This window comes from Lissotriton vulgaris, chromosome 6 (genome assembly GCF_964263255.1).
Source record: "Lissotriton vulgaris chromosome 6, aLisVul1.2, whole genome shotgun sequence".
Lineage (NCBI taxonomy): Eukaryota > Metazoa > Chordata > Amphibia > Caudata > Salamandridae > Lissotriton > Lissotriton vulgaris.
The window spans coordinates 1764166464-1764191815 of NC_141694.1; the positions used below are offsets into that span (position 1 = coordinate 1764166464).

The 25352-nt window shown below is 45.4% G+C and overlaps 1 protein-coding gene across 1 annotated transcript in view; it reads left to right on the forward strand.

Moving 5' to 3' along the window:
• The window catches only part of FBXO16 (F-box protein 16), a 265267-nt gene that overhangs the window by 101995 nt on the left and 137920 nt on the right, over positions 1-25352 (forward strand). The window contains exon 5 of the mRNA XM_086928016.1: positions 22482-22714. Coding sequence (XP_086784142.1) covers positions 22482-22714 — 233 coding nt within the window. The remainder of the gene's footprint in view (positions 1-22481; positions 22715-25352) is intronic.

Below are 25352 nucleotides of genomic sequence, written 5' to 3' on the forward strand. Positions count from 1 at the left end.
TACGTTTCTAGCCGCCTTCTTTGAGATAGGAGCCTTCCAAGAGATGGAGGACCAAAAAGACCCCCACCCCCCGCCCCCAGCAGCAAGGGTGGGACAGAGTAAAATTTTCTCTTGGACAGATAGAGTTGTAAAACCTATCTTTGATTCATTTCTTGGAGGTCTCCAGCTCCAAGAAAGGGTCTAGTGGATCGCGGAAGATCCTTCCGGCAAATTAAATAAAATCTGTGTGTTGTCTGTCTCCCTGCATATATAATTAACACAGGAGATCTATTTTGCAGATCCGCTGCCGCTGAATCCACCAGTGCTTCAGTGACAATCCCTGGCTTCAATCCCACCTGAGTTTCATCCTGATGCCTTCAGTACATTTAAGAGATCTGGAGTCAGGGAGATCAGTGCTTTAGAAGGGGTTTCAGCTGTGGTAGAGTAAAGGCAGAGCTAAAGGTGCTAGGCTCAGGAGCTGCAATTAGAAAGGCGCCCACTCTGTATGTTATACGTGGTCTTTGATTGGCTTTACATTTGTTTTTACAATAAACTGTGTATTTCATCAGACTCTAATTACCCCATCCGAATAACTTCTTAGAAGTGATTAAAAAATAATTAAGACTTTTATGCCCAGAGGGTTTGACAACTGGGCTACCATGTTTACATTTTAAGTATATATGTCATCCTCCTCTCCGTAGAGCCTCAGGCTTTGCATCACCAGGTACCAACAAGTCCTGAGCAGGTCATGCAGATGGGTGGAGACAGTGTCTCCTTTGTTTTTGAGCTGTGTTAAGATTGCATTACCTGCTCCTTAAGAGTTGTGGGAAAACTGACATTGATACTAGGTAGACAGAGTGAAGACTGAGTCTGCTTGAAGGAGTCAACATCCAGACATCACAGTGTGTTAGCAGAGAGGCTCCAGCTCACTGATCCATCCTGCTGAAAGTAGGCATTTGTTAGGCACAGCCTGACATTTGACTGCCTTCTCCAGACTCGCTAGACATTTTCTAGGGACGTGAGCCAAAAAAGCAACCTGTACTCCGGTCTGCCTTAGCTATTCACCCCGCCTCTGCACCTGAATCTTCTTTCAGAGCCTCCTCCTTCTCTTTTTATAGTCTGAGGAGTCTTCTTTCTCCTGCCTGTACTCTTGCCCCTAGCCACTCTTTTCTCTCTCATGTCTTGGTTTTCCTTCCCTTCAGCAGCATAGCACACCCGTGCAATGTGGGGTCGACATGTTTCTATATGATTCTTCACTTAGGCTCTATTTAAATCAGGACCTAGTGGATACAATACACATTACCGCTAAAATGGTTGGATAGCGTTCAACATAATTTGCCAATGTCATGTGCGTAACAGGTATCATATCATATCTCTTCCAAGACCTTTTGATTTTAGTAAAAGTATAGAAATACTTATTTATGAGTGCTTTCCACCAGCCCTCTTCAACCATTGGTCTGTTGTTGGGTCATTCACATTTCCTCTCTGCCCTATACAGCATACAGTAGTGGGTCAGTCCCCTTCAACCATTGGCTGACTTCACTGTATCTGCTCTTGCACAGCATGCAATTACATATAAAAACAAGATTCCTTTGGTGCCAAGGGCGACTGTCCAAATGTGTGCTTTTTAATGAAACACAAATAGAGAAGACTGATTAAAGATACATGGTTTGATAAGATTGTACATACGGTATACAACTGTTACAACGAAGTTTTTACAACGCACTACCATTACAACGCAGGCATTACCACGCATACCATTACAACGCATTGCGCTGGGGGGCGCTCTAGGATAGGGAATACGTTTAATTTTCTATCCAACACCTTCCCTAGTGTCCACGGGGACTGGAGTTGGAATAGAAAATTATACTTACCACTATCCAGCACCTCTAAGCGCTATGCGTTGTAACGGTATTCGTTGTAAATACCGCGTTGTAATGGTATGCGTGGTAAAAGTATGCGTTGTAACGTCATACATCCGTACATACACTATTTAAAACAAAGGATTGGCAAAACCAAAATACTGGCATCGAACGCCAGACCTGTTGGCTTTGCCAATGATTGTTACATATGTTCCAATATCATATTAGACTATATGGGCTTATGCACATACAAGATGTTCTTATGTCCTGTATTCGATTTATTTCTAAGAATAGCATCTACGCACTACCTTTAGGGACATCTCTGCTAAAGTAGACAGACAGCATTGCTGTTAGATATACCTTTCATGGGCTTTCAACATTGGTTGGATTGAACAGATGGTCCATGTTTGAAAGATAGGCATCCGCTTTTATTACAGACTGTGCAATCTCAGAATAGAGGCAATGGTCAGACGCTGGGTTCTAAATCCATGCTGTCGCTGCCTCTTAGAATTTTGTCTTCAACTATGAATTCTGGAACTTGATGAATCTTTTACTCAGGAGTCAGTTACAGATACAAACCAAAATTGAGCTCCTGCCAAAACTTGCCTAGAAAATACAGCTGCTGTATAATATACCAAAACAAAGTGATTCCCAATATAACGACCTCGGACCTGGGGATCTGGGTTCGAGTCTCGGTAACGACGCCAAACATGATTTTGGGCAAATCACTTAATCTCCCCGTGCCTAACAAAAATGAATGAGTGTCCTCATGTAACGTAACTGGTGCTACATAAAGCGCTCTGATACCTGATTCGGTTCGGGTCAAGTTCGCGCTATATAAAACTCTGCAAAAAAAATAAAATAAGAAAAAAGAGGTAAATAGTGAGGGTGAATTATAAACCGGTGTTACTTTTTCACAATAAAGACATCATTTCCCATTGGAAATATGACTATTTCAAATAAAACTACTGAACATGATCTCCAATTCTTTCCTTTTTATTATTAATAAGCCTATGGATATAAAAATATATTTACAAACATTCACCCTTGAATCACAAGAGTCTCTACACAAAAATACATGTATTACAAACAACAATTATGTGCAAAGTTATGAAATCACCAATCATTCCTTGTCCCTCACTAACTTAAAGTATATAGTAGGTGGTTATATAATAATTTCAGTCCATAATCCACCTGGAAGTATTTACAATGGCAAGGTATAATCCAGAGAATGATCAGCTCGCAATTTTGTTCCTTGCCACACCGCAGGATTAATCCCAAAAATATTTAACAAAAGGATTGATGCGTTTCGACCATATTGAATTGTGGCCCTCCTCAGGACAAAAAAAAGACAAGAACTCACATGCCTGTGAAACAAACAAAAAGCAATTTCTGTCATGAATATTTACATACATACACATTAACTTCCTAAGTCCTCCGTTAAGGCCTCACAGTGAAGTACTAGGACCTTGTTGAATTAGTAGATATGTGTAATGCACTCTGTAGAATGTAGCATGCCCAAAATGTTACCACCACGTGTCAGAATAGTCATCATGCCTGAAAGACTTATCATGTGCCAAGGTGAAATAGCTATCGAGTGTAATGCACAACCACATCGCCCGCGGAAGCGTGCTGGATCAAATGTAGTCAGAAATGCATAAAATATCCTTGTAAGACAAGAGGTAAATATGCCTGCAGTTGTATACGTGGGGTTGTGAGAATAAAGTGCAAAGGAACAAACAACATACACCAGTGGTCCAGAAGAGTCTGGAAAAAGAGTAGCAATGTAAATATATGTTTATGTATAGAGACTTTGTACTAATAAAAAAGAAAGAATTGTAGCTATATATATCTATAGCGGTGGCATTACTAATAAATCATCAGGACGAATATTATAATGGCGATTTTTTGTTGTTAATGAGCACCTGAGTAGAGACATTGTTGGCCACTCCGTGATATCTTGCCGCTGGCACAACAGCCAATTAATAGGATATTGTCGCAAGACCCAAGGGAGAATATAAGCCTATGCCCACTACAGGCATTACAGATGTGAATGACCTTTCGAAGTTGCTTGTATTATTCAGGAAGTGCCAGGAGAGTGCGTTCAAATATTTGGCATTAAGCGTTTTCTTATTAACAACAAAAATCGCCATTATAATAATCGCCCTGACGAAGTTCTTTTTACAAGAACGAAACGTGTTGGCTGCCCGGTGTTTTGCCAAAAATGAAAGAAGAATAAAGATAACCTGAATAACATGAATTATTGGATGGACATTCATAAATGTACTGTTTTTGAATTTGTATGAGGTGGTGCAACCCACAGTGGGTAGAAGTTTGCATCGATCTTGTGGATCACCCCTTGGGAACAGCGGGGGGTAATGGAGCTGCACACCGTGATAGCTAATTGCTTGTATCTTAGTTTACATTTTGGGAGGGCAGACAAGAGGTGTCTAGAAAGAGGTGCGACACACGCACTTCTTGTGAGTGTAGGATTGTGCTGTTTCCCCTTTTTGCTTTAAGTTTACTAATAAATTGTGTTGAAACATTTGCCACTGGTTTATAATTCACCCCTACTATTTACCTCTTATTTCTTGTTACTCCTGTAAAATGTGTCAGGGTGATATGTTGTCCACCCTGTCCAGATTACATTCAGTCTGTGGGTGGACAACCCACTTTTATTTAGGAGGGTGATTTCAGTGTTTTAACTACAGGAGCTGCCTTGGACAAGCGCCATTAGATGTCTCTGATGTTACCTGATATTCTGTTTTTAAGATTCAAGTCTCTCCTGTCTGCCTCCTTCATACCCAGACATCCTTCTCATCTTTATTCCTGTAACTGATCCGTCTGGTGGAGAGGGGGGGGGCAAGATCAAGATAATTGCACCCTTTGAAAAATATAGGGGCCAATTTGACTTGTTTTCAGTGTGTTCTAATAGTGCCATGTGCCCATCACTGCTGTGCCCACTAGCTTTTCCCAACTTAATCTGCCACTCTGGATGCATCCATTAAACACAATGCAATTCGGATTTGTGGCATTACTTTTTTTTTAGAAATACAATTCATAATACCTTATAGTGTTCTTAAAATATGTGGAAAATTGATCGGATTGAAAAACACATTAGTGAAGTATTCCTGTTCCAAGTTAATGTGCATAATATTAATAACGATTATGTTGTTGAGCACATCCATGCATTTACTCTCTTGTTATGTGTTTTTAAAGTGATGTTTTGCATAGTGGTGCTAGTGCTACTCAGGCACAATGTATTGCAGTGGAATGGAATGAGACCTTCACATTGTGTCTTTATACTCTGACTGCATCATGTGGCATTACCTACGGATGCAAAGATGGTGCAAAAACATTCTTGAATGCTGAGTGATTTTGGTGCCCTGTGATTGGCTGGTTTAATTGAATCAAATAGTAATCTATCTTCACATGGAGATTTTCTTTGACATCAGCAGACATTCGAACACATAACATCCTTGCAACCAAAGTGTTATAAAATGTAGTTTTCCATTATATGCTGAAATAGCAGGATTTCTTACAATGTGATATTGTTTGCAGCAAAAGTTATCTTGTTTATATATTCCATACTGAACTGGACCACAATTAAGAACGTTTTTAAAAGCTTTTGACTATATTGAGTCAGACGATTATAATAACTCCTTTATAGTTATTCTTTTGTCTGGTAATTGCAACTAGAAGGTTTAGAATATCTGACACACAAGTGTTGACTACTGAATAGATAGGTAACAATATATACTACTAATGGTGGAAAAGTGTTATGACCTCAAATATTCATGCTGACCTTTTACTGCTGCCACCTTTTACCTGTCATTGTCAGTCTGAAGAATCTGATGCTTGGAGCTGGTGAGTACTCTCTTTCCTGAATTACTTCAGACATCATCCTTGCAAGAGTGGACCCAGTAACTCGGCAGCCACTGGATCAATGTTGGTTTGTGCCTACTCACCAGCGTCCACTGGTACTCTCTTGCTGCAACGCTCTTTGATCATAGCTGTGGGGTACAGAGAGTGCATGTTTCTTGGCTCCAATGGGTGGCAGGTGGAAGAAGTACATAGTATGCGGAAGGCTTGGGGCCCGATGTAGGTAATCTCGATTTACCTACTCTTAAATACCGAATCATACGGATTCGGTATTTAAGAGTAGGTAAATTGGAAGTAGGCAGATGTAGGTAATTTTTCTTTTTCAATTACCGAATCTGTAAGATTCAGTATTTACAGATTCGGTAATTACCGAATCTGTAAATACCGAATCCTGCCAGGGGAACGGGGTGTCACTTTGACACCCTGTAGCACCCCAATGTCAGGCTTGTGTGCCATGTGGCACACATACATGCCCTAAGGTCATGTCTGTGTGTCACATGGCACAGGTGTACATGCACAGATGTGCATGCACACCTGAATTCGTTATTTACCATGCAATAGTATTACATGGTAAATAACTAATTCTTAGGGGCCTGTGGCACTGTTTAAAGCGCCACCTATATCTGCATTTACAGATTCGGTATTTTTACCGAGTCTGTATTTACCAAGGGGCATATGCATCAAAATTCGGTATTCCATGTCCTTAATAGCGAAAAATAAGGAATCGCTATTAAGGACATGCAAACCGCGATGCATCAATGAAATCGGTATTAATTACAGAATCGGTAAAATTCGGTATCATATAGCGAAGGTACGTTAGCGAGATCAGCAAATACCGAATTAGCAAATACCGATTCGGTATCAGTGAATCCGGTAATTGCAAATTCGGTAATAGCGAAATCGGTAAAAATACGCGACGCATCGGAAGCAGGCTGATGACATCACAACCAGGAAGTAGGACAGCCCATGCTCCATTCAGTGCCCGAGGAGCTCAGAGGAGGAGGCAGAGCACAGGAGCTGAGGAGCCAGACTGAACAAGCAGCAACCAGCACGAGACAAGCAGGTCAAGATGGAGAAGGAGGCCCTCCAGCAGGGAAAGGACACACACAGAAAGAGAAAGCGCAAGTTCTCAGATAAGGAACTCGAAATCCTGATTGAGTGTGTAACCAGCAATAATGACAAACTGTTTGGGAATCTGTCGCTGAAGGTGCCAGAGGCGGAAAAAAGAAAGATGTGGCTGCGCATCAAGGACAAGGTTAATATTTGCGGAGTCACCCACCGCAGCATTGACGATTTGAAAAAAAGCTGGTATGACCTGCGTAAAAGGGCCAAGGAGAGGATCGCTCAGAGGGTCATGGATGCTTCAGGCACAGGTGGGGGCACATCCAATGTGACACCGAACACAGCCCTGGAGGACCTAGTGGAGTCTACTATAGAACCAGAAGCTGTTGTGGGGGTCACACAACTGGACACCTCTGGTGCTGCGGAAGGAGGACAAGGTAAGATGCATGGCAGCGTAGCAATGCAGCGTGTAGTCAATCCCTGCCCACTCCCCCTTGCCAGACCCAGTGCACATGTAGCTGTGCCTAAAATACATACCCTCACCACAATGTTGCACCATGGGAGTTGTAGTCAATACATGAGTGAGTGCATGTCTGACCCCAGAGGTGAATGAAATGAAAACAGCAGCAAAGGGCCAAATGTCTGTCCAAAAATGTACTTTATATAGAGACAATAATGCAATATCCACATACAACAACTAAATATTAACTATGCACTGTTTCACACACAGATGCATCCCCCATGGAATCAGACGACAGTGGCCGCCTCGTCATCTCTGAGACACCAGTGGTGACCGATACGGATTGCCCACAGGGACATGAAGCCATGTCCTCCCCTTCACCACCACCGCGGACACCACCACCTCCACCACCGCCATCCATGGGGACAAAGACACCACCACCACCACCGCCATCCATGCCGGCAAAGACACGACCACCACCACCACCAGTGCGGAACACTCCGCAGAGCCGCAGGGCAGATGTTCCCTACCTGCACGAGATGGAGTCGGAGAAGAGTACAGCAGCCCAAAATGACCCACGCCAGGCTGTCGTCACTCCAACCACCCAAACAGCAGCACGTCAGCGTGTCAGACAGAGGGCTTGGCCCCTGGGTAGGACAGCAGCAAGACCAGTGGATCCGTCCGAAGGGTACGGAGTAGTCGAGACCCGGATGCTGCGTGTCCAGCGCCTGCAGGGGAGACACATGGGTGCAATGAAACTCACCATGACAAAACTGTGTAACAAATTAGGAAACATGACTGACGCTGTGCGTGAGAACACCACAGCCGTAGCTGCGGGCAACAATGAGATCAAGCTTTGCCTGCAGGAACTGACACGTGCTGTAGTCACAGGCCAACAAAGTGAGCGCCGGAGGCACAGGCAGATCATGCTTGCTGTAAATTCCACCAATAGGGCCATCACTAAGCTGTGCAACAGCACAGCTGTGCTGTCCCGCAGGTCCATGTCCCTGCAAGTGGGCCTAGGGCATTATTGTGGGGATGTGGCAAGGGCCCTTGAGAGAGTGACCACTGCAGTGGAGCATCTGCAGTCTGGAACAGCCAGTGTCAGCAGTGTGGAAGTGGATGAGGGGAGTGAGGCAGCCTCCAGTGTGAGCAGCGTCTCTCTGCCGGAGACCAGTGGGAGGAGGTGCAGTGTGCACAGCGCAACAGCCACTGACACCCATCGTGGAGATGCGGAGGAGTCACGGGACAGGAGACTGGGGGTACGTGGCAAACGCAAGTAGACATGTGGCAAAGTCTCACTATCCATGGTGACGTAACCATGGGCCAACTGTAGTGCCACAAGCATCACCCGTGTTGACAAGGGACATTTTTTGTTTACATTCTACTGCAGCTGCATCATGTTTGAGTTACATTTTTCTCCACCAGTCAGGTGTTCATGACCATTAAACCCTTCCAAACCAGATCATGTTGTCAAGGCACTCTCTTACCTGTCTCAGAAATAATGCTGTGTGATGTATGTCCGCCTCCGTTGCCCTTCTGCTGTGTTGGGCAAATGCGCCTGTCGGTGTTGGGGGTGGGGGAGGGGGGTTGCTGTGCACGTAGTTCATCCTCTCCGTCCACCTCTATGGGTATCCCCCTGCGGGTGGCGATGTTGTGCAGGATGGCACAGACAGCTATGATCTGGCAGCAGGTCACTGGGTCGTACTGCAAGGCACCTCCAGTCTTGTGCAGTATTCGGAAGCAACTCTTGAGGATGCCGAATGTACGCTCCACCACATTCCTTGTGCTGATGTGTGCTCTGTTGTAGCGCTGCTCTTGCGGTGTTGCTGGGTTGAGGTAGGGAGTGAGTAGATACTCATGCAATGAGTAAGCGCTGTCACCTGCAGGATGGGGAGAGAATGGTCATCAGCATGAATGCAATGATACATGTGGGGATGGAGTGAAAGATGATGCATCAATATGTACCTAGTAGGTGTCCCTCTCCAAATTCACCGTTGATCAGGCGCCTGTGGATACCACAGTGACGGAATATGTAAGCGTTGTGTGTGCTCCCGGAGAATTGGGCTACAAGGTCCGTAATGATGTACTTAGCATTGCACACGACCTGCACATTAATAGAATGATATGACTTCCGGTTGCGGAATATGTATTCGGTGGCTGATGGAGGACATATGGGGACATGCGTGCAGTCAACACACCCTATCACATGGGGGAATTGTGCCACCTGGTAGAACTCCCGTTTGGTGCGGGTCAGCTGCTGGGGGGTTGTGGGGAAGGTGATGTGGCGATTTATGAATGTCAGCATGGCCTCTAGGAACCGGTGGAAGAAGCGTGATAGTGCGCTTTGCGACACGCCTCCAGTCTCAGCTATTACCCCCTGGAAGCTTCCAGACGCCAGCAGGTGCAGGCAGCATAGGACCTGGACATGGGCTGGTATGGCGTTGGTCCTACGGGTGCTGCAGTAATGGTTCCAGATCTGCTATTAGGCGCATGATCATGGCACAGTTGAGTCTGTTTTCCTATCCTTCAAATAACTTTACCTCCAGTTTGAGATTCCCCTTATTTTGCTCATGCTAAATAGCAATTTTAGCATTTTTCGGTATTCGCGATTTTTCATGCATTCCATTGCGATTCTTTATTAGCGATTCGGTATTTCCGAGGTCAGCTTTGGTGCTCGTTATTTCCGATTGTCTGATTTGTGATTCGGTAATTTACCGAAGGGATATTTTAGCGATTCTTTATTTTTTACCGATTTGGGGTTGATGCATTGCATTTTCTGGTTTTGCGTTCGGTATCGGCCTGTTTTACCGATTCGGTATTTTAACGGGAGGTATTTTGCTTGATGCATCTGCCAGCAATTCGGTAATTTTACAGATTCGGTAAATACAGTTTCGGTAAAAATGCCGAATCTGTAAATACATGCCCCCTACATTGGAAAAGGCATTTACTGGTCGGTAACGGCCGAATTCGGCCGTTACGACCGGTAAATGCCTACCTACATCGGGCCCATAGTCCACAATCAGCACAAGAGTAGGCCTATTTTCTATCGCATCTCTCAAACCCTCATCAGCAGTTTTTGGTAGCACATCCCCAGCTGATCCAGAGGAGGTAGGGAAACAACATACCCCTTTTGATGTGTGTCCGGATGTTCCACATTCACAAGGTGCTACACCCGCCCCCCCCTCTTATTCAGTAGCATTGGGTGAAAAGTCAATTGGCCGCTAGGATGGCACCTTGAGAATTCGCTAGGAGGTGACGAGAGAGAGCAAGACTTCTAGAGCTGCTCACTGGCTGACTATGGCAGGAGGATATTTCCATTTACTCCTTTCACTTATGTTTACAGTTTATTCCAGTTCTCAGAGCCCTTTGATACATGTTTCCACCTGGGATCGCTGATGCATATTGCTGTTAATGGGTAGAAGCACACTATTTGTTTGTCGGCGCCAGCCCTCCCAATTCATTATGGGTATATAGTTCACAAAAGTATTTTAACCACAGTTCCTATGTCTTTTGCCATACTTTGTTTTATTACAGAGGTGGAGCTCATAATTTGGTGAAAGACGCTTAAGAACTATGAACACAAATATTCGTGCGAACTGCATATACCATAAGTCACTCGGAGGACTGGTGCTAACAAGCGACCAGCGTGCTCCCTCTCATGAAAAATTATAACAAGCTGCTCCATGAGGTAGCTATTGTTTTGTGACGAGCCATTGGGTGACATCTTCGCTTCGGGAGGTACTATACTCTGTGAACTCAAAAGCAACATGGATTACTCTCTTCTGACCAGTGCAGCTTAGCATCAAACATGTGTAAAGAGATGTCCAACACTAGTAATGCACATATTTAATGCTAAGAACTTACGAACTGTGAGTACAAATATTTTTGTGAACTGGATATACATTATGCACCGAGCTGGCTGATGCTGACTTGCCAGTTTTGTGCTCCTACCCATTGAAAGAGGCAGATTGTTACCTGGGACTATTAACGCATCTTATTGCCTACAACCATTGATGCATATTACTGACCAACTTACATTTGTCCTGAGAATGAAGTTGCGAGTGTACCGGAGGCATTGTATGGGCCTAAGAGGAGGAAGCATGGATCACGTTATCAGGCGACGCAGTCTGAGACCCCTTGCGCAGCTCGTTGATGACTGTCCACCCAGAACTGCCCTGCTTGTGTGGCCCAGTGAGAGCTCTTGGAGTTCAGTATGCAGATGGCAGCAGTGGGATCATTAAATGGAGCGCTGGGAGAAAGATGTTGATCTTGTGCATCTTCTTCGGTTCACAAGTCAACACCATGGTTTCCAGAATGAAGGCGTGATCAAGCCTCTTTACACACCCTTTCCAAGATGGTGGCCAGTCAATAGGATATTATCAGAGGATCCCAATCTAAGAGGAAGTAAGGTAATTTTTCTATGATAGCAGATTTTAATATGGCTTATAAAATGAAACAGTTCCAAGTGAAAGATGCGCCTCAACACAGTGGATCTCAACACAGTGGATCTCTTCTTTGTCATGACTTTCTTCTTCCCATTATTTCCATTATTGGCCTAGATTTTTCTACTTGCAACTGGAACTACCACTCGATTCATCTGCTGGAGTTTGACCTGGTTCTTTTCACTTTCTTGTTTCTTTAGGGGAAGTTTGCTGCTTGTCCTTCCGATCATTTTTAATTTTCATCTTCAATCAAGATTCAGAAGATTCTCCAGGAGCTATTTCAGCTTTAAAGGGTTTCCTCTAATTTGAAACCCTTTTACTTGACACCTTTCATGTATTCCGTTCTGCGCAGGGTGGCACAGTGGCTACTGTGAGGAGTCACCCTGTCAAGAAGGGAGACTCAATCGGCCAGACCAACAGATTGAAACTCAAACTTCTTCTTATGTTTTGTAATACGAAGAAGCCTTCTCAGGACCTAGCACACGAGTTATAATAATTGCGCGTCGAGAAATTAGTGCTAAGGAAGACTTTGGAGCATACCATTCAGATATCCCTGTAGTCCCTTCAAGTGTCCTGCATTTTCTGTGTAACATATCAAGTTAAAGGAATTTTTTGATTCCCTTTGCATGTTGATTTTCGCCCTGCAGAGTTTAGTCAAGACCAAATCAAAGAGAGTTGCCTGATTCGATGTTTTACTGGATCTGCTTTTCCCTCAGCCACTCCTTCAGTAACACATTCTTATGCTTGCTTGTAGTTGTATGATGCCATCAATTAGTTTTTAAGAAGATGTTTAGGCATCCTGATTTGGAATACTTCACAGAAGAAGCTTTGTGTGATATTCAAGAAGGGGGAATCGGTGGGTTGATGATGTGACTTGTTTTCCTCAATTGGCAGCTGGAAAATCTGGGTTGAAAGGTCTTGAGTGGTTCTTTTTCAATGTAGTTTGACAGATGTAATCAACAGGAGTTGATTCGCTCACAACCTCCTACTTTACTGAATATAGATTGCAAGAGAAACTGGACTAACTTCCTTAAGGTTTCTGTGTCTGATCAATCAGGAGACACAGAGGACCCATTGTTCGAAGAAGAGCCTACACAGGTAGCAGCTGTGAAGGGTCCTTTGACTTAAAGTGAAAAGAAGTGCCGGCAGAAACTGGGCTGTGCCATATTTGGCGATGCTGGACACACAAATCGCACCTGGGCAAAATGCCTGGCCTGGGCTAAGGAGACTGGCAAATTTCAGTCCTCTGGAGAGAAAAGTATATAAGAAGATGGCTTCTAGGTCAGACACAAAAAACACTCAGTCATTCATTTCTATTACTGAGTGTTACCAAGAGAGAAGAAGGAAATGTTGGGACTACTTCTGTCTTGTTGGCTAGTGGTACCCGTGGTATGTTTATTGGGATTGGGCCACACGAAATAATATTCCTAAAAGAGCCAAGAAGACTTCTGAAGAAATACGAACTGTTGATGGCTCTCCGTTTACTTCTGGTCCAAGTATGGGAGGCCTCTTTTCCACAGAAGGTCTCTTTTAGAGATCCTACAGAAGTGTTATGTTTTGACCTTATTGCCTCTCCTAATTTCATGATAAATTTTGGAAGTCAATGGCCGAAGAGGCACAATATATATGTGTGAATGGTCAGCTTGAACTATTTCTTTCCCATCACAGTTTTATCATGATCATTGCTATACTTCAGGAAGTTACTAGTCTCCGAGAGAAGAGATAAAGGACTCTTCAACTAATTTAATAGTGGCTAATCTTTCTTCTGTGCCACTATTCTATGATCCATATTGCTACCTCCTACCATTGATTTCAGGGGCTTTGAAACATATTAAAGCCTGTGGCCTTTCCCATTTCTAATGATACCTCTACCTTGTCTAGCCTTTCCCTTCCTATTTTAGTGAATTATTTCTCGCGTCCCTTGAGTAACTTAAGATCAGATAGTATATTTCTTTTTTAGTATTCCGAGAACAAGAACAGTTACGTTTGATAATCACTCATTTGCGACACTATGTATGTGAAATTCATTGCTTAAGTCCCTATATACCACACCATCTTTACTTCAGTCTTTACATTTGAAGTCTTTTCTGATCCCTAAGTAGCATCACATATTTTATCTGTAGTCTAAGAGAATATGTGTGTATCAATAGCACTAAAAACCTTTGGTGTACATGCGCTATATAAACGTACCATATTTGATTCTTTGGCTACCTTCTTTCTTTGGTTCCCTATTCCCTTTTGAGCCCACTAAACTTTTCCCACTTCAAAATTATTTCTAGATTTTCCAGTCAACACATTGGTTGTTCAGCTAATCTCTCTAATCAACTCTGTCCCAGATGTCCTACTACTCCTTAATCTCTTTTGTGTATTGTAGACACTCTACCCCCTGCTCCTCCTACTCCTTCTCTTCCTATTCCTTCCCATCCATTAACCTCCCTTTTCGATTTATAATTTGTCTCCCTTTTCTTATCCCATCTCTATAAAATGTCTCACCATCACCGCTGTCCTGCAACCAGTGCCTACTCTTGGCCGCCTTTGTTCCTGTTGCTCGTGATACCTTATCTTTGTCCAGCATTCTCCTCCCTAGCGTAGTGAATTCTTTCTCGTGGCACATATGTACCACTGCTTCTCACATTACTTCATCCTTGCCACGCATTGTTCTCACCCTTTTCAACGAATACACAAATGTATTGTTCTTTTTCTATTAGCCAGCGTCCTTTTTAGGTCTCGCTGGTGTTAGCAGCGCGAAGCGCTGCTCCAGCGAAAGACCTATTGTTGTGGGTTTGCCGGGAATGGGGCACAGGGGGTGGTTACGCGCTTCACCTCGGCGATTTCATCTCGAGGACGCGCTTCTGCAGTCGAGCTTGCATCACGTGTGCAGACTCTCCAGGGCGCTGCAGATCTGTTTTTGCGATCGCGCCTAATGACTTCTGTGTCTCGTTTTTTTTTAGGCAAGTTGCACGCGCCTTTTTTTTTTGCAGGCAAGTGGCATACGCATGACTCTCCAGGACACTGCAGATCTGTTGTTGTGATCGCGCCTAATGACTTCCGTGCCTCGCATTTTTTTAGGCAAGTTGCACGCGCTTGACTCTCTAGGGCGCTGCAGATCTGTTGTTGTGATCGCCCCTAATGACTTCCGCGTCTCTAATTATTTTAGGCAAGTGGCACGCGCTTCTGCTGGCTGTGTGCAGACTCTCCTGTGCGCTTCAGTTCAGATGTTGTTAACTAATGTGCTTGGTGATTTTCATTTAACGACGGTGTTAAAAGTCGCAAAGGTACGTTAAAAGCCGCCTCACTGGGACTATGGTTGCTTTTAAATTCCAAAGCATTACCACGTCTCAAACTTCGTAACCCTTCTTGTCGCTGACACCAATACGGTTAAAAGAACGGCTTACAATATATAATTTCTACGATAGCTCTCATGTTATGGAATTAATTCAAATCAACAAGTTATGTAAAAAGCCGCCTCACTGCGGCTTCTGCTGGCCCTGTGCACACTCTCCTGTGCGCTTCCGTTCAGCTGTTGTGAACTAATGTGATTGGTGATTTTTATTTAACCACGGTGGGCTCTCATGTTATGGAATTATTTAAAATCAACAAGTTATGTAAAAAGCCGCCTCACTGCCGTTTCTGCTGGCCCTGTACACACTCTCCTGTGCGCTTCCGTTCAGCTGTTGTGAACTAATGTGATCGGTGCTTTTTAGGTCTCGCTGGTGTTAGCAGCGCATAGCGCTGCTCCAGCGAAAGACCTATTGTTGTGGGTTTCCTGGGAATGGCTGAGAGGGGGTGGTTACGTGCATAACCTAGGCGATTTCACCTCGAGGACGCGCTTCAGCTGGCGGGCTCGCATCACGTGTTCAGACTCTCCTGGGCGTTGCAGCTCTGGTGTTGTGAACGTGCTGAACGTGCCTAATGACTGCGCCTAATGACTTCCGTCTATCAGTCTAGCCGTCAATGTGCCCCGACGCCCCCACTCACCGGGTCTCTCATACTCCTCTCGTCCTGTTCCACGGTAGTGGTGCTGCACGGGATTCGTAGGCGGCTAGCTCCCTTCCCTTCACAGGAGCGCGGGGTAGGCTCCCGTCCGCTTCTTGTCTGTGCTGGTGGCCCCGCCCTCAAGCAGGCAGTCCCAGGCAGTCCAGCCTGGCTTCCTGTGTCTCGCCCGTGCAGAGGGACCGGAAACACTCATTCCAAGAAAGGTACGTTTCTTGTTGTGGTCGGCATTTGCTTGCAGCGTTTCTGAGTAGTGTCTATCAACTTTGTTTGATGCGCTCTAAGCTTTCAATTAGCTAGATAAGAATATTTACATTTTAAAGAGCTGCTAATGTTGCTGTATACAAGGAGGCGCGATAGGCCAAGAATCACACAAGCTGATGAAGTGGGGAGCCGGGATCCCAACCTAGGTTTCTTCGAGAGAGAGAGAGAGACACACTTTCTGCTCTGCCCCAGCTCACCTCAGTCTGGAGTTCCAACGCTCACTCTGACCTAAATGGCAAATTTATTTACTCTTATAGCCTTAGACAAATGTTACCATTTATAGACTGTTTTAGGAGGAAAAAAGATTCCCTCAGCTGTGCGAGATCCTGTCTTCCTTGGATCCACCTGTTGGGCAGACTTCACTGCAGGCTCTCTGAGCTGGATGCACCCTGTTTAGTGGCCTCTTTATGCCGGGTGAGACCACCGCCTTTATCCTCTGGGACTCTCTCCCAGCCTCTCATGGCCCTTCCTGTGAGATTCAAGCAGACCTCTTCTCTGAGGTTTTGAGCCCCCTCACACCCCATTGGGCCCCTGCATGCGGCACAAAGCCTTGAAGCACTCTCTCTGGGGCTTTGCCTGTGTGGCGCTCAGTCCGATGCCCTCAGCCCTCATTCTAGGCCCTGCCTGTACAGTGCTCTCCAAGATCGCCTCTGGGCTCTTTGCCTGAGGGGAGCCAAACAACTGTCCCTCCATCGAGGACCCCCATGGGGTGTGCATCCACCCATTCCTATTTGTACTGCAGAGTTCAGAGCCACTGCCCCTTCCTCTTGGCCTGGCCTGTGAGGCTTATAGCGCGATGTCTCTGCCTGTAGAGGGCACCTGTGCATGAACCCCCCTCACTGGGCCCGTCTCTGGAATGCAGGGGTAATGTCCTTCCACCGATGCCCCCCATGGGGTGCGCATCCCCCAACCCTTTCCCATTTGTACTGCAGAGCCAGAGTGCAGAACAACTGGCCCTTCTTTGTGGCCTGGCCTGTGGGGCTTAAAGCTAGATTTCTCTGCCTGTAGAAGGCAGGTCTCCATTAACCCCCTTCCTGCTCCCACACCTGTGGAATGCAAGGGGTAATGTCCCTCGGTCCGTACCAGTTCCCGCTCCCTCACACCCTGACACTTCAGCTTCTGCTCTGCCTTTCCCCTCCGGGTTGAGGGTTCTGCGGGTGGGTGTGCTGCTCGATGGGACTTGGGAGCCCCCTCCCCGCATATGCTCCCAAGTACTGAGTGCTTTAACGCCAATTAGGGGCGGCTGCCACACAGCCCCATAGAGCGCCGCCGACCCCTGAATGCATCTGCCTAGAAATGAACACGAGGCGGGGAGTGGGTGAATGGTCAGGAGAGGGGGCACTCCCAGAGGAAGAGGCGGGGAGCTATGATTTTATGGAGCGCTCAGAAGCAGCGCCTTTCAGATTTATGTGCACTTCGACAACCGCAAGATCTGAGGAATCCCTTCGAGGGAGCTTCAGAGGGACTTTTGCAACCTTCTCAAAGCGGGCTGGGGCTGATCTCTAGAGGGGCTTGGCATCAATAGTAACGTTTCCAAATTACCATCATGACTCTGGCAATAGCTTGCTTAATCTTCCCGATGGCCCCCAGCGCCTAGAGGCCCTTACGGGTGATTGTGCCGCTTTACAAATGTGGATTATCATGTCATATGCTGGTATTCCCATATAACTGTAATTACTAATCAAAGGCCGGCTTAATATCCCACCCGCATTCTGTTAGCCCCGCACAGCTGGTCAGGGGGCGCTCCGCAGAGGGGTCTGGGCTGCTGTGGCCCTCATACTGCACTACAGCTAGTGCATACTGGCCGGGGTCTGCAGGAAAACGCACAGCTGATACAGCGCCTCTCAAGAGACAACCGCGTGGGAGCTATGCAAATGTTTATAAGTGTGAATGCGGTGGCACTGGTGCCTCTCTGGTGCCTATTAGACTCGCAAGTCCTTGGGGAAAAAAACAATTTTGTGTTTGTAATCATTTTGGTGCATTTAAGACAGAGCTGCACGAAACTTCATCCTAAAAGGATACCCTGCTATGGTCTAAGGTAGCTCTGTGCCACCATGGCTCACTGCTTTTCTCTGCCCGGCCTCAGGCTCTGGTGACTTGAGAAATCCGTGGCTCATAGGGCTCGGGTGGCTTCCTGACACTCTGGAACTGTTCCTTCTATGTTGTCTCAGGGATACCCGTCTCTGTCGGAATCTGGCCTTCCACTGGCACAGCTAGCATTGGGATGCTGTGGCTCACAGTACTCTGCGCCGCCACAGGCGGGGACTCACTAGAGTCAAATCTGTAGTTGCACAGTTCATTAAAACAAGCATTTGCAATGCAATAGGTCTTGCATTTGCGAGAGTTTGAGCTATTGGCATTGTAAATGGCAATGCCTTTTATTAAAAGCGTTTGAAAACCTGCAAGCTGTGCGTAAACAAGCACTTTGTAATTGTAGTCCTTGCTTATGAGAAGCAAAGCTGGCAGTCTCTTTTACTGACAGCCTTGCTTCTCGTAAGCAAGGACTATACGTACAAAGTGAATGTTTATGCATGGCTTGTAGGTTTCCAAAACAAAAGAATAAAAGGCATTGTCATTTACAATGCCAATAGCTCCAACTATTGCAAATGCGAGACCTATTGCATTGCAAATGCTTGTTTTTTTATTCTCTTTTGCTCTCTTTTTTCCCTCTTGCAGCTCAAAGGCTACTCTAAGCAAGTTCCATGAAATCTTTCCTGCCAAGATTTCTTCAAAGTAAAGTTTTGAAGCATTAACAATGTTTATGTTAAATTGCTTACAATGGTTTCAATGGTTTTTGAGGGGTTTTCATGCAACCTCTGTATTTTCTGATGTACATCATTGGCACCCTCGGACTGAGTTGTGCTTTAAAAAATGTGAACTATAATTAAATGAATAAATGATGTCACGTACACAGTGTTTTTGGATACACGTGTAATGATCTATGGACTAAGTGGCATCATTTTCTGTACTGGTGTCCCTGACAACTCTTTCTAGCCTTCTAGCCTTCAGGAAAGTGCAGAACGCATGCCTATTTCAGGATTGTTTGGCTCTGGGGCAATCGCCATCGACCACCTCCCACTCAGGGAAGTACCAGGTCTCCTCAACATTCCCCGAGGACAACCCCCACGAGTCCATCTTCTAGCCCATGTGCCTTCTCAAGTGTTTGTCTTAACCAGAACCATCTGACATGTCAGTGCTGCAACGTGCACAGAGGGCGAAATACTGGTGCTATATGACAATGTTAAGTAAATAAATAAAGTCCACAGCAGCACAGTGTTGGAAAGGGCCTCTTGGTTGGTGTGTGGCCATTGGCACTCACTACACTTGCAGTGGCCTGGTACCACAGCAATGTGGAAAATAGATTGCGTCGGAGGCCATAAATCACGCAAGAGGTAGTACCACAGGCAGTACATGTAACAGTTCCTGCCAGGAATGAAGAACAGTAGGGGCCCTGAATAGTATATACCTGTCAAGCTCAAGATTTATATGCATTAAAGGCCCAGGCAGTATATAAAGCAAAACCTCTAGACAATAAGATTCACCAAACCCTGCAGACATTATTATGCATTATTGGTCCCAGGCATTACTGTGCATCAATGGCTACCGGCAGTGTATGCATCCATGGCCCTAAATAGTATAGTCACTAATGGCCATAGACAGCATATCCAACATTTCCCCTGGTTGTATATTTTTTAAAAGCAATAAATACTGTATGCTCCCATAGCACTATACAGGGATATTAATCAGTGACCCCCATCAGTATAATGCATTACTGTTCCTTGGTAGGGTTATGCACCAGTAGCCCGGACAAGGTATTCACCAATGGCCCAAGCTGGGGGTTTCACCATTGGCAAAAACAGTAATGTACATCCATGGCTCAAAGAAATAATATGGCAATAGTATGTATATTAATATCATCGGACAGTAACAGCCATCAAGGGCACTCAACAGAAATTCAAATCAGCGGCCCCAGGCTGCTATCTGCATCAGTGGTCACCAATGTTCCATGACGAAACTATGCAAGGGCCTAAGAAAGGATATTCAACAATGGCACCAGGCAGTAAATACACTCAGATACTGATAAATATCAGAGACCTAAGACATTATTATACGTCAGAGGTCCTAAGCAGTAACAAGCAACAAGCTGGCCTTGGAATGGCCACAACCTGTGTTGTGTGAGAATTAACGTATGTGAAGAAGTGAAAATTCTTCTCTTACACCCACCTCTATCATTATATACCATACCAACTCGTAAGCAGGAGGAGGTTATCCCTTTTATGACCCATCTTAATTTTACAGGAAAGGGTCACAAAACCTTTTCACAAATGAGAAATGTGTTTTTTGTACATTGTAAAACACGGTTGCAAGCCCTGTGAATTTGGGAATCGTAGGGTTTGCGACTACAAAAGAGCTTTGTTCATCAGGTCCTGTGATGTGTTTATCCTATTAGGTTTATCCAATAGTAGGAATGCTACAGGCTGGTGAATCTTTACTGTCACAAGCTCCCGCTTGCTGTTGCCAACCTTCAGCATGTGCTATCCTTCCCCTTTACCGATGTTCTAGAACAGAAGTGACATAGGTAGATGTTTGTCCTCCTTGCAGAATGTCCTGCATGTGGGATATTCTTATTACGCACAGATTTCTTATTGGGCGATCTGTGGTCATATTACACAAAGGGCCCAATTCCGATTCGGGCAGGAAGGGTTCCGGTCGTCGGTCGAAGCCCTCCTGCCCGCATCCGAATCTGCTGTTCAGATTCCTTTCCGACCCAGCCATTCCGATGGGCTCAATCAGAAAGGAATCCAACCTGGTTTTCCGAATGGCTTACGACGAGCTCGGAGAGCCCGTCCGCCATCCGGAAACCCTTCTCTTTCCGGCCGAGGGAGTACGATGGCAGTTTCCTACGGCCTTTTTGAGCCGTTCTTTCTGGCACAAAAAGGCATTGGGAAATAGCTTTGGAGCCCCCCAGCAGGGGCCGCATGGGTGCGAGGCCGCCAAATTGCGGCATAGGGGGCACCTATGGTGCCCCCTTTTGAGGTGTCTGCTACTGGGTGCAGGGATGAACTGTACCCCTGCTCTTTCAATGAGAGCATGCATTCCGTTTGTAAGGCATGCTCTCATTGAAAGGTATAGGCATGCGACCGAAAAGGGTTCGGTCGCATCCTACTTGCAGGTCTGTAACCGACGACAGGAGTTCCTGACCGATGTCGGACGGACTCCGGTCTGTCCGACATCAGAATTGGCCCCATAGTGTCCCAGGTGCAACTGTGTGTATGCCCATATTCAGCACCCTTGGGGCATTTTGGGATAATAGAAGGGCTACCGATACTTGTGCTGCCTTCTGTAATACACTCGCACATATATAGCGCGGGCGCAATCTCAATGCAATGTTTCCTCAATTACATGAGGGCATGGCCCATGCAAATGATGAAACAATTTGTGCCCTCGCTATAATATATATGCGGGTGCAGAGGCAGAGGAGCCTTAAGGGGGCATACTCACTTGCACCACAAAGAGGTGGTGCATAGTCAGTGCGCTCGCCGAGGCGACCCTTAATATGGGAAAAGTTAATCTCATGGAACCCCCAGACATCCCCCTGCAGAGGGGTGCAGTCAGTCATTGCAGCTACCTGAAGGGGGCCGGTTGCCACCTGTACACTAAAAGATGTGCCTGGCTGCCCACCTTCCACTAATGCACTGCCCCCAGGGCAAGCGCCAGTTCCCGTCCGTGCTTGCGGCAGCTCATTAACTGTAATAGGGCACACATTGCGACCTATACATAATACGAGTGCTGCTGTTTGTGTATGGAAATAATTATGTCATTTTCAAATGATAAAGTCAGAGGTGCTTTTAATTGGGTTCTTTGGTAACAGAGCATGTCTTAAAAAATAATAATTAAATTATTCTGTATTTAATGGGGCAGTAAATCAGAAGGTACTGAATTGTAATGATATGTGTTAGAGCTTGCCTCTTCACTTTAATAACTCCTTCACCTTGTGCAACTTGATATTCTGCAATTACAGTTTGTCAACCTCTTGTACTAAATCCTTTAAAAAACTTACATCTTAAAAAGAAGTAAAGCAGTGTGATTTAAAAGGAAGTGTTGTCCTGTAGCTGAACTGCCAGCTTTGGATACAGTGGCTAAGAGTCTGCAAGACGTGGACGTAATACAAAAAATAGAAATAGATAATTAAATGATTATATAACTTGATAAATACATTGTGTCATGCTAGGTAAATTACCTAATCTCCCTGTGCCTCGGGTCACATATCTACCACACCTGTGAGCACCTCGTAAATGGCCATTATAAAGCTCTAAAGAAATAACTGGATATTTACATTTGGCACCTGTGGATTTCTTTGCCGCGTGACGTGCTGGTTTTAGGTTGGGTACCAATTTTTTGCCACGTGGCGTGCTTGTTCTAGGTTAGGGTCTCATTTTTGGCCACATGATCTGCTGGTTCTAGGTTGAGGATCAATAGCTGTTGATGGTGGACACCACTGTATGCATTTGATTCGTTATTCTATTCCTCCAGACTCCTCCGAAGGATGACTTTGAGGTCGCTGATGTTCAGCCAATCGCAAGAGAGAGTCGGGAGTCGAAGCAGTACTTGTCATCCGTTCCTCCTTCACCGTCTTCGTCAAGAAAAATGAATGGCATTGGGAAGAGAGATCTGCCACCGTGGCGCTCCTCCGATAAGCATCCGACGGACACCATGCGTTACAACTATTTAGACAACTATGACCCCATCGAGCAAGCCAGACAAGCGTAAGCAAGTAGAATCTGATTGTCTCCCATTTATCAACGACTAGTGTTTTTTTTACCTTTACTCGACTAGTATAACATCACATAATGAGCACTTGTGATTGATGTAGCAATAATGATGTGCTCCAAATGTACTTAGTCAAATCTACCTTCTTCCTTAATAAGCTGTAAATCTACTTTGTGTACGCTATGTGGTACACGATAGCTCCAGTCATATGGAATTTGGGTGCAACAAATCAATAAGGAGTAACATGAAATCTACAGGAATTTTGTGCTGGTTAGTAAAAAGCCAATTATTATTTTGCTTAGTTTTGCCGGATAGATAACCTTTATTATCCTTAAGTGTGTTACAGTTGATATTGGCACATGTTTAGCATGAAACCTGTTCCCAGTTGTCTGTTCCGCTCAGCAGCAAACCATTGCCACATTCACTCCATTTTAGGTCGAAGCCTACCCTAAGAACATCTTGGGTACTTTCAGAAATCTGACCTTGGAATGCATTCTGCCCATTGCTTACTATTGGCTTTTTGGATTGTAGTTTACATGTTCTGGCTTACTTTTTGCTGGCTTTATTTGTGTTAGGCTGTCCGGCTTTAGTTGGTCCCTTCTGGTGCCCAATCCTTGTTTACTGTACTCTTCCACAAACTCGCTTTCTGTAAACGGGTCTTTACATTTTGGTTTTCTCTTGTCACAATTGCTGTCTATTCAAAGATAGAGGTCAAATGTCTCTCTTTTGAGGGAGCTTGGTGTTTACTTTTGTTTCTCTGATTTTAAAGTGAAAGAAATTATGTGACAATGCAAAGTATCCATGTAAGAGGAAAGGGTGTAAGATGATTTTTTTCTATCACAAATAAAAAAAACTGTGCTGATGTTTCAGAGTATATCATAAATAGTACATTTTATGGTAGTTCTGAAGCGCGGTGGAATCAAATATTTGAATACAGTCAAAACACAAAATAGGTGATGCCATTTCCCTCCATTATCGATTGTATGCAGTAAAACATTTTTTTGCTTCAAAAGTAATGGTCATTTCAATTCAAAATGTGTTGTCTGTAATGGCTGTGCGCCACCATACCATTCATACGCCACACTACGCCACTCCACTCTATGTCCTTTGACTCTATGTCACGCCACCCCATTCTACGCCATTCTACTCCACTCTACAACATGCCACTCCACTCTACGCCCCTCCACTCTATGACACTCTATGAAATGCCACGTGACTTCATGCCACCCCAAGCTATCCACTCGCTCCATGACAGAACATGCCACTCCACTGCATGCCCCCCTACTCCACACCTCTTATCCCACTCCAATCTATTTCACTCCACTGTACCACAATCTACTCCACTTCGCTTCAATCTATCCCAATCTACTCCCATCGAATCTGGGGACTGAAGAAAGCCACCCCCCTCGCCGTCCTGGCAATGCTGGGAGGCCTGAGCTCCAGGGCCTGCTCAGCACAGTACCCTGGCATGAGAGCTCCTGAGTGTGCTCGGTGGAGGCCCCCTCCATGTACTTTGCAGGTGGGCCCACTCAAGTTTTGTTACGCCACTGATCCAATCCACCTCACTGCACTCCACCCTATCTAACTCACTCTACTCCAGTCTACCCCATTTAATTCTACCCCACTGTAACCCAATCTACACACGCCACTCCAATCTAGTCCCAATACAGTCCACATGATCCAATCTACCCCACTCCACTACAAACTGTGGAGAAGTGTGGCTCAGGGGTTAGAGGCGGCAGACCCGGAAGCTGAGATCGGTCCTGGACCAGGGTTCAATTCCCCGCCTCGGCAGGTCTTGGGCTAAAAATTCCACGGACTCGATAATTCTCGCTCCGGTGCCTTCTCGACTCACGGGTTCACACTCTGCGACTCTGGGCAATAGCTTGCTTAATCTCCACAACGGCCCCTCGCTGCGGGATGCCTGACTTTCACCTTGTGGATACCTGCTGGGGCTATCACACAGGGGAATATCAGGACGGGTTCCCTAAGCAAGCGCCGGGACACCCACTGCGGGTAGCTGTGCGCTATATAAGCTCAACTACATTTACATTTACATTTACAATCTACCCACCTCCACTCTGCCACAATCTACCACACTCCACTCCAGTCTACCCCCACTCCTCTCCAATCTACTCCACTCCACTTCAATCTACCTAACTCCACTCAATCTAACCCAATCAACCCTACCCCTCTCCTCCCCAATTTACTGTAGTCTACTCAAATCTACCCCACTCGGCTCCAATCTTCCTTTGTCTACTCCATTCCAATCGTATTTACTGTAATACACTCAATCTACCCCACACCAGTATACCCCAATCCACCCCACTCCAGTGTACTCCAGTCCAACCCATTCCATTCTAATCTACCTGCCGCCACTCCAATCTACCCCACCCCGCTTTACTCCTGTCCAATTTACCCCACTCCATTACAATGTAACCTACTACACTCCAAACTCCACTGCAATCTATCCAACTCCAATCTACCACACTCTACTCCAATCTACCCCACTTCACCACAATCTACCCAATTCCGATGTACCACAGGCTACGCCATTCCAATCTACCAAAATCTGTTCCACTCCATTCTACCCCAATCTACCCCACTCCACTCCACTCTACCCAAATCTACCCC